The sequence below is a fragment of the Somniosus microcephalus genome, chromosome 24 (genome assembly GCF_052327205.1).
Source record: "Somniosus microcephalus isolate GS21.2 chromosome 24, FLI_Smic_1.0, whole genome shotgun sequence".
NCBI lineage: Eukaryota > Metazoa > Chordata > Chondrichthyes > Squaliformes > Somniosidae > Somniosus > Somniosus microcephalus.
The window spans coordinates 25,324,981-25,335,498 of NC_141010.1; the positions used below are offsets into that span (position 1 = coordinate 25,324,981).

General features: G+C 45.7%; 1 protein-coding gene across 2 annotated transcripts in view; it reads right to left on the reverse strand.

The window, feature by feature from the left end:
- tut1 (terminal uridylyl transferase 1, U6 snRNA-specific) overlaps positions 1–7,739 on the reverse strand; it is a 39,344-nt gene extending 31,605 nt beyond the window's left edge. The window contains exons 1-3 of one of the 2 annotated variants that reach the window (XM_085966325.1): positions 7,529–7,739; positions 2,951–3,045; positions 8–217 (exon numbers count right to left, since the gene is read on the reverse strand). In XM_085966325.1, the coding sequence (XP_085822451.1) occupies positions 8–217; positions 2,951–3,045; positions 7,529–7,604 (381 nt within the window). In that variant the 5' untranslated portion in view covers positions 7,605–7,739. Of the gene's footprint in view, positions 1–7; positions 218–2,854; positions 3,046–7,528 lie in introns of both variants that reach the window. The other variant, XM_085966324.1, reaches the window with a different exon arrangement.
- Positions 7,740–10,518: the final 2,779 nt, after the last annotated feature.

A 10,518-nucleotide genomic window follows, 5' to 3' on the forward strand; every position in this document is an offset into this window, starting at 1 on the left:
TACTTACATCAACTGCTTGACAGAGAGCCTGTGACAGTTCTTCAAAATCAATCAACTGTTTTTTCCCAGGGTTCTGCTTCTTCTTTGGAATATATTTGAACTCCTTATTCTCTCTGTGCTTCACTCGTAGTTTCTGACCATTCATACAGTGCTGTGTGATAGACAGCACTTTTTCCACTTCCTCAGTACTTCCCATCTCTATAATTGCATAGAGACCCTGCAGATGGTAATAGAATACATTGTGCAACCACAGAAGACAAATAAATTACACAAAGGTTTCATAAATAAAAAAGTAGCTTCATAGTGACCTTACATGGAAACCATTAATAAGTTATATTCAAGTCAGTGAATTGGTTCTATTTCTAACCAATCACAAGTTTCTCAAATAGACAACTATCATATCATCTGCTGCATCAGAACAAAGGTAATGTTACCAATAAAGTTCCCTTTAGTGCCTAACTAGGCTGCATATAAAAGCACAAACTAGGGATCAAACAAGAATTTCCTCACCTGCATGGCTTAACTACTCACTAAATGGGTTGCCAGCCCTCCCATCTCCTGGAATGGGGTATGGATTTCTCGGGTTTTGCCGCTAGTAGCCCAGGAGATCTTCACACTTGAAATTTCCTGCCACAGCAGCCCCATCCCCGCTCCGTGATGTCACTGTCACAGAGAGCTACGACCAGCTGGTGTCACGAGAACAATCGACAGTCCAGCGGGGGCACTCGGGAGTCAGAGGAAGGAGGCAGCAATGGAATGGGGGGATTATGGGGTCTGGGATGGGAGATCAGGGAATGGGGGGTTTGTGGGTTCAGGTGGAGAGTGAGGGATTGGGGTCCAGGGGGATGGGGCTTGAACGGGGAGGGTAAGAGAGTGAGACTGAGGAATGGGGTTGGGGTGGGCATGAGGCCCAGCATTTCCTGCAGAGCCAGGAGCAGCAACGCGGTGACTGGGAGCGGCACCGAGAGAGGAGCAGCCAGTAAAGTGGTGAGTGAAACCTGGGAACTTTACTGTGGGTAAACAGTGAAAGATTGTTTCCATCGCTAGATAAATGGGGAAAATAGATTCTCACAGGAAGAACTAAGAGGGAAGGGAGAAGAAAGGTTCTTGCAGAGGTCTATTAGACCATGGGATGCTTCACCACCAGTGACTATAAGGTAGAGATTAAAACATCTTTAAAACAGAATGGGATAAATATTCGAAAAGGAGGAATAGAAAATGATCTGGAGGGAAATGGGCTTATAGGAGGGAGTGCTAGTACCAGCAGACACGGAGGGTCGAAAGGCCTCCTCCTGTGCTGTAATTTCTAACCTTCTATGAAAACTCTCCTTTATGGAGTAAGAGCCCAGGTAGTGGTTTAGAAATGTTGGTGCTGAGTTGCGTTTATGACGACGTGCCCTGTGAGAAATGCCCCAAACACAAAGCCCGCTGCCCTTTGTGTGATCTCTCGGTTTTGACATGTGAAGTCCAAGTACAGATTGGCTCTGACTGAGGCTCCCAGTTCAGAGTTGTCACCTTCACACACAGTCCAAACCAGAGATAGGGAGAAAGATTAAAAATGGCATCGACTGAGGAGCTGGACCACACCTTGAGCAGTGCAGGGGGATTCTAGCAGTGGTTTCAGGGTGAGTATCAGCAGGTTATAGGATTACTACTAATTACATGTCGGATATTGAAGCGTTACACCTATTACTACCAGTTACATATAGACTATCCGTGAGTTATTGTATTATTATTGGTTATGAGGCAAATCTGAGTGTTACTAGTATTATTATTAGTTATCAGCACAATTCACAGAAATCACAGAAACCCCACAGTGCAGATAGAGGCCATTTCGGCCCATCGAGCCTGCACCGACACATATCCCACCCGATCCCCGTAACCCCACGTATTTAATCCCCCTAACACTAAGGGTCAATTTATCATAGCCAATCAACCTAGCCCGCACATCTTTGGACTGTGGGAGGAAACCGGAGCACCCGGAGGAAACCCACGCAAACACGGGGAGAATGTGCAAACTCCACACAGACAGTCACCCGAGGCCAGATTCGAACCCGGGTCTCTGGCGCTGTGAGGCAACAGTGCTAACCACTATGCCACCGTGCTGCCTTAATTGTGGCGAGTTAATATTAGTTACTGGTGGAACCAAAGTTCCTCCAACCTCTGGTTACCCCTCTGCGAATCCCTCCCCTTCGCCTGCTCGGGGGCAGCACCCTCGTTCTCAGAATTTCTCTCACTGCAGCTGCTACCATAAAACCACAAGCAAAAATGCTCAACTACAGGAAGCCAACCTTTATAAGGTAAATGCAACAACAATTGCAAATGTCACGTGATCACAGGCCATGTGGCCAGAATGTCATGTGATTACCCCCCCCCCCCCACCAAAAAAATGCCTCCAACCAGATTTGGTCACCCTACCCAGTACCTTAACCAGCTGACACAGCAGAGAGCCTGAAGCTGAGTTTTGTTTATCTGAAATAAAAACAGAAAATGCTGGAGAAACTCTCCAGTGTGAAGCAACTGCAGTATTTTCTTTTTGTATTTTTGTTTATCCGACTTCTCTAAATTTATGATGCTTACAGCGGCAATCAATAGCCAAGCCATCAATTTGTTTTTTTTATTTGCAGCTATAAGGCATTGAGCGTTTCAACGTAATTTATAGACACGTTTACTTTTAGACACCCTCAATAAAATTGTGTAATTAGAGCTCACTCTAGTGGCGGAAAACTGGAATTGGCACTTTCCAATTTACTTTAAAGATTCCATCGCACTATTTTCCCTCAATTTTTAATCTGCTCCACCGATATCAGATCTAGTTTAGGATCGTAATGAACTCATCTGGCACTGGCCTTACTTTGTCTTTGTCCATTATCACACTTGCAACTGTGCCAAAGTTCTGAAAGTAATCAGTGATCTCCAGATTGGATGTGCCTTTGGGGAAACCACTCACAAACACACTCTTCTCTTGCTGGGATTTCCTGGTACTTCTCACACACAGAAGTTTTTGATGTTTCTTTCCTTTAAGGTGATCATTTAAGGTGGGACCTAAAAACATAAAAAGTGCATGAACTATAAAAAGAGACCAACCGCCTTTACCCTGCTTTGCCAGAGTATTCTTAAAACAAATTTAGACAAATCTATCTTTGTGTACAGTTACTTTTTGATTTAAAGGCATTTTGTAACAAAGCATCGGGGTTCTGCAATTCAGACACTAGCAATCACCCCAGAGCAGAACAGGGGAATCTGTAGAATGTTACTGCACAGAAACAGGCAATTTGGCCCATTGATTATATGAGTTATGGAAAGGGACAATGAACAATCAAAGGTGAAGATACTCTGCTGGAAGAGGGCTCATTTCAGTGAGCTGAAGAGGGATCTGGCCAAGTGGATTGGAAACAAAGATTGTCGGGTCAAAACATTAAATGAGCAATTGGAGGTCTTCAAAGAGGAGATAGTTTGGGTACAGACTAGACACATTGCTATGAGGACGAAAGGAAGGGCATCCAAAGCTAGAGCTCCCTGGCTAATTCAAGATATAGAGATTAAAATGAATCATATAAGGAGGCTTATGGTAAATGTCAGATTCATAATACAGTCGAGAATCAAGCAGAATACAGAAAGTTCAGAGGAGAACTCAAAAAGGAAATAAGAGGGGGAGAGTGTATGAGAAAAGATGATTGGGTAACATAAAATGGAACACTAAAGTCTTTTATAAACTTATAAATAGTAAAGTGATAGCAAAAGGAAGGGTGAGGCCGATTAAGGACCGAAGAGACCTTCTTGTGGAGGCAGAGGGCACGGTTGAGGTAGTAAATGAGTACTTTACATCTGTCTTCACTAAAGAGGATGCTGCCAATGTCACAGTAAAGGAGGAGGTAGTAGATAAATTGGATAGGATAAAAATAAATAAAGCGGTACAGTAAACTCTTTCTTATCCGGCATCTATGGGACCAGGATGGTGCCGATTGATGGCAAAATTCTGGATAACAGAGGGGTATACCTACCACGGTGCTGCTTTTCCACTCACCGTCACCACTGACTAACTCGGCCACCGCGGGAGACTCGGACTCAGCAAAACGAGTGCTGGATGGATTCGGCAAGATTACCGGTTATTGAGGGGTTGTTTTGTATTGAGATACAGGAAACTTTGTGATATCTGACACCGACGGGACCGAGCTGTTGCCATCCCATCAAAACTGCCGGACAAACCAGCGGTAATGTTAAAACATACGGAGCTTGAGCTCCGTATCTAGCAACAAACCCTGTTGCACAGCTTCTAAACAGTCGGCCGTAGCTTGCAAGCGTCTCTGTAGCTAAGCAACAGCTTTAGCTAGACCTTGCAGAGCCTGACTGGTGAAAAAAAGCAACGAAAAGAAAAAAAACTTACTGAACCAACTCCTGAATTTTGCCGGTGGATCGAGCATTCCGGACAGTTAACCTCCGGATAAACCAAAGTTTCCTGTATATCTATTTTGCCGGTTATTAAAGTATTCCGGATGATAAAGTGCCGTTTAAACAAGAGTTTACTGTACTTAAAAGTTTGGCATTGCTCAAAGTAGAAAAGTCAACTGGTCCGTGTAGAGGCTTTGGCCACAATCTTTTAATCCTACTTGGATATGGGAGTTATGCCAGAGGACTGGAGGATTGTAAATGTTACATCCCTGTTCAAAAGGGAGAAACTCTGATTGCAGGCCAGTCAGCCGAACGCCGGTGGTGGAGAAACTTCTAGAGACAATAATCCCGAACACAATTAATTCTTGCTTGGAAAAACATGGGTTAATAAATGACAGCCAGCACAGATTTGTTAAAGGCAAATCATAGCTGTCAAACTTGATCAAGTTCTTTGATGAAGTACCAGAGATGGTTGATGAGGGTAGGGCGGTTGATGTGTGTATATGGACTTTAAAAAGGCATTTGAGAAAGAAAGCCAGACAGACCATTTATTTAACACCTTTCACAACCTCAGGATGTCCCAACGTGCTTTATAGACAATGAAGTGCTTCTGAAATGTAGTCACTGTTGTAATTTAGGAAACGCGGCAGCCAACTGCACACAGCAAGCTCCCACAGGTACGATTGGCTGTATGGCCTCCTTCTGTGCTGTGTGATTCCATGAGACACCTAGTCAAATCCCACTCTCGTGTGTGCACCCATACCCTTTAATAATATTCTTTTTCAAGCAACTAATTTCCTTTTAAAAGAATTTTTAGACTTTGTTTCAACAACTATAAATTTGATTTATGTAATTTAAATATTTTTTCTAGTTCACAGCTGGAAGCCGTAGAGAAATTGGACCAATTAGGTTCAGCTCCTCCTCAGTGCAAGGAGTACTGATTTACCATTACTGCCCAGAACAGTACCCTTGACTCATTCTCCTCAATCTATTCCTACTGAAACAAGTCATACATCTAAATGGTGAGTGGGTATGTGTATTTAATATATCCTCCATTTTAATTGAATTTCAAGTTTTTCATTCTCCTAACAAGTACATGAAAAGTCATTAGCAGTTATTTGAATATGTACAACTATTTTTAAACCTTTATATCACTTCAGTTAAGTGTCTCTTTAAGCTTCTGTCCATAAGATCTCATAGCAACTATTACACATCAGTTTTTTTCTGTTTGAAGTTTCCCTAAAAGAAATGATTAACTACAAAAGGACTGAGTTCTTTTACTGTAATAACTCTAATAGATGTTTTTGGAGTAACAGGTTCTGTGCACAGGTCTGGCAATGCAACATATCAGAGTTGCCATCATGGAAATGGTAAGGATAAGAGACCACAAATCCACTGTGGATTTTTTTTTTTTTTTTTTTAAGGCAAGATACTTCACAGATGTTATACTCCAGGTTTCAAACCAGTACCTGCAGAGTATAATGATAGCAAAATACTGCGGATGCTGGAAATCCGAAATAACAGAAAATGCTGGGAAAACGCAGCAGACCAGGGCAGCATCTGTGGAGAGAGAAACAGAGTTAACGCTTCAGGTCGAAGACCCTTCGTCAGAACTGGAAGGAAAGCAGGAAAAGGGATAGATTTTAAAGCAAGTGGGGGCTGGGAAAGGGGGAGGGGATGAAAGAACAACAGGGAAGGTCAGTGATAGGATAGAAAGCAGGAGAGATTAAGAGACATTGAGAGATATTCAAGGAACAAAGGATGGCTCCAGATGAAGTGTGAATGGCCCTGGCAGAATGAAGGACAGCTGCCGTGTGGGAGGGAAGGAAAAAAGCCCAGACGAAAGTGTGGATTAAATAATAGGGGCCGAGGTTACGATCTGAAATTGTTGAACTCTATGTTGAGTCCAGAGGGTTGTACAGTGCCTAATCGAAAGACGAGGTGCTGTTCCTCGAGCTTACGCTGAGCTTCCGTGGAACAATGAAAGTGGCCGAGGACGGTGAGGTCCGAGTGGGAATGGGGCGGTGAATTAAAGTGACAGGCCACCGGGAGCTCGGTATAGTTGAGAGTCCCAACTTTTTTGGTACCCGTTACATTTTGCCGAGCGACAAAAGGAGCTGTGCACATTTAATGTGAGAACAGACTGCGTGTAAGTTTGTACCCTCAATTCCCAAGTAATCCAATGGACCACCTGTAACCTTTCCACAAAATAAAACTGGCATCGTGCGGATCTGCACGTGTGAAGCAGAAACACTGCCTCCTAGAGGCGGCTGGTACTTTCTCGCTCCCTTCACACACACACACATTTAACGTTGGTGTGAAAACCCAAACCCCTTCACCATCAATGCTGAACCAAAGTATAGATGAGGTGGCACGGTCCAAACTGATGCCAAGCCAAGCCCAGTGGAATGACCTCCTACAGGGGCCAGGCTCGGGCTGCATTTACACTGCCACTCAAACAGCTTCACATCAGTGTGAAGAGTTCAGCCTGACCCGTTCCCAACAGCACCGTAAACCCGGGCCGGCGGCAGCGCAGCAATAACTGGCTCCAACTTAGTTCCCACTAACAGTGATTTGCCTGTGTGTCAGCCAGTGGCTCGCTTGGTAGCACTCTCACCTCAAATCCCACTCCAGAGACTTGAACACAAAAATCTAAACGGACACTCCAGTACGGCGCTGAGGGAGTGCTGTACTGTCGGAGGTGCTGCCTTTCGAATGAGACGTTAAGCCGAGGCCCCGTCTGCTCCCTCTTGGGTGGACTTGAAGGATCTCGTGGCCACTATTTCGAAGAAGAGCAGGGGGGAGTTCTCCCCGGTTACCCTGGCCAATATTTATCCCTCAACCAACATAACAAAAACAGATTATCCAGTCATTATCACATTGCTGTTCGTGGGAGCTTGCTGTGCGCAAATTGGCTACAGCGTTTCCCACTTTACAACAGTGACTACACTTTAACAAAGTACTTCATTGGCTGTAAAGCGCTTTGAGACGTCCGGTGGTCATGAAAGGCGCTGTATAAATGTAAGTCTTTGAGTTGCGCCGTGTGGGAACATTTAAAGAAAGGAGTTATTTTCCTGAGGCCTAGGCTCCGCCGGCCCTGTTGAAAGTTTCAGGCCCGGCTCCTGCCGCCACTTACTGTTCGGGATCCGGACATCGCACAGCGAGCAGCGGTAACCGCCGCGCACCAGCGGCTCGATGTCCGACTCGCTCATGCTCCAACTCTGAAAGGCTTTTCTCTTTTTTTGGTTGCTTTCTTTTTTTAAATCCGGCGGCGTGCTGTTCAAACCCTTCCCCCACCCCGAGTGTCACCGTCTGCTCCCTTCCCCGGCGCCCGGGCAAACGTTCCGCCGAGCTGCTCACAATGATGAGGGAGCAGTTCCTCCCTTGGGGCTGCTCTTTTTGGTGCAATCAAGAAACAACCCAAAAAATCGTAACTTAACAAAAAATACATCAAATGAAACTCAACAATTAAATTAAAATGTGGTTTCTGGGGATGATGAAGCACTCCAGTCCCTGCAGTGCCCACCAGTCCTCCCCTGGGGCTTCTGTCACTATCCCTGCACCCTTCCTTGTCAGTATTTCAGGAATACAAAAGCCAACATACTGCGGGTATTATGTCCGTGTGTAATTGAGACACGGACTGCAGGAGCTGGTTACAACAGGTGTTTACTGAGTGGAGACAAACTGGAACTACTATGCAAAGTTACTACACAGGCTTATATACAGGGGTGGTCACTACTGGTACTGCAGTATACAGGGGCTGCAGAATATAGTTCCTTCTGCAAAGTACATACACTACAGCGGGGGCTGGGAATCTGCAATAAAAACACCACATGCTGGGAATACTCAGGCAGCATCTGTGAAGAAAGAAAGTTAACAGCCCGGAATTTGCGGTCCATGATGATGGCAGTGTTCGCCGTCATTTCACCTTTGAAACTGACCGCACCTTCAGGATCTGGTGCAGGCGCAGCCTAACGCGGAAATCCTGAAGTTGCAGTCTGTCATTCACTGCTCCTCCACAGGCTGCGCTTTGATGACGTCACGTATTTTAAAATGTTCAAAGTACGTGCTGTGTCTGAGAATCGTGATGACCGATGGGATGTTACTTGATTCCTTTTTGTCCCTGGTTATGTATCCAGGGTTTGAATCCTCTTTCCGCCCCCCCCCCCCCCCGGCCAAAGCCTCTGTCCCTGCCGGTCCCCGGGCTTTGAATCATCCCACGGCTGCTGTCCCTGCTTCCAAAAGCAAACTTGTCGTCAACGCACAGTAGCATATGCACGCATCTGATCTCACGCGGTACGGTTCTTCTTTATCTGAGAACATAACATAAGAAATAGGAGCAGGAGTAGGCCAAACGGCCCCTTGAGCCTGCACCACCATTCAATGAGATCATGGCTGATCATCCACCTCAACTCCACTTTCCCGCCCAATCTCCATATCCCTTGATTCCCCTAGAGTCCAAAAATCTCTCTACCTCAGCCTTGAATATACTCAAAGACTCATCATCCATAGCCCTTTGGGGCAGAGAATTCCAAAGATTCACAACCCTCTGAGTGAAGAATTTCCTCCTCATCTCAGTCTTAAATGGCCTACCCCTTATCCTGAGACTATGCCCCTTAGTTCTAGACACTCCAGCCAGGGGAAACAACCTCTCAGCATCTACCCTGTCAATCCCCTTCAGAATCTTACATGTATCAATGAGATCACCTCTCATTCTTCTAAACTCCAGAGAGTATAGACCCATTCTACACAATCTCTCATCATAGGACAGCCCTCTCATCCCAGGAATCAATCTAGTGAACCTTCGTTGCACTGCCTCCAAGGCAAGTATATCCTTCCTTAGATAAGGAGACCAAAACTGTGCATAGTACTCCAGGTGTAGTCTCACCAAGGCCCTGTACAATTGTAGTAAGACTTCCTTACTTTTATACGCCAACCCCCTTACAATAAAAGCCAACATGCCATTTGCCTTCCTTATTGCTTGCTGTACCTGCATGCTAGCTTTCTGAATTTCTTGCATGAGGACACCCAAATCTCTTTGAACACCAACATTTAAAAGTTTCTCATATTTAAAAAAATTTCAGTTTTTCTATTCTTCCTACCAAAGTGAAAAACCTCACATTTCCCTACATTATATTCCATCTGCCACCTTACTGCCCACTCACTTAGTCTATCTATATCCCTTTGTAGACTCTTTGGGGGGAAAATTCGGTTGATTTGCGCCTCCCGTTAGCGTCCTAAGAGGGCGCTAATGGGGCGCAAAGCAACTAGCACCCGGGCGTGGCGATGTTTGCGCCGCTCGCAATATTGACCAGACATTTTGCGGCGGCGCTAAACACTACCGCCACGATTTCCTGCGCCCGCAGATCGCGACGTCAGTCGAGCATGCAGCGCCCCAGACCGGATATTGAGTGGCGCCCCCTGCCTTTCCGCCTGCCACTAGCAGTGACAGGTTGAGGGGAACGTTTTGCAGTCGTGGAAGGGACTGGGGGAGCGCTATTTAAAGGCGACCGCTCCCTGCCTTTTTTTTGTCAGTGACATTTTTGCACCACGCATTCAGGGAGAGAGAGAGAGAGACTTCTGGAGAGATTCAACGCTGTGTGAAGGAGTTTTGGGTACTGAGCAGCACTTTGCAGGTTCATTTTGATTTGACCTTCCTTGCATCGATTTAGAAGAGACTATGGAGGCTGCACTCTGAGCTCTTTCCCTGGGTCTCTCCATTGTTCTTTCCAACAGATTTGATGTACAGGTCTCTCCAGGCCGAGATTCAAGGCTGCAATGAGCAGGGTGTGAATGGAGAGCAAGATCGACCCTCCCTTTTAAGAACTGGCCGGCGCCATTGTGTCTGTGTTCCATTGCTGAATGACATCACATGAGCTTCGCCAGCGCTCTGAAGTAGCGCCTCAATCCTCGGCGTTAGCATCTTAAGAGAGGTGTGTAGTGCCTGATTTAGCACTCCAATCACCTCCAGGGACGATAGAAGCCAAGTTTGCAGTCGGAGGTGATAATTAGCGCCAGGCGCTAAACTTTGCGCCCGGCCGATAATTGCGCCCCAAACAGAGCGATACCAAATTTCTCCCCCTCTCAGCTTACTGTCCCACCTAGCTTTGTACCGTCAGCAAACTT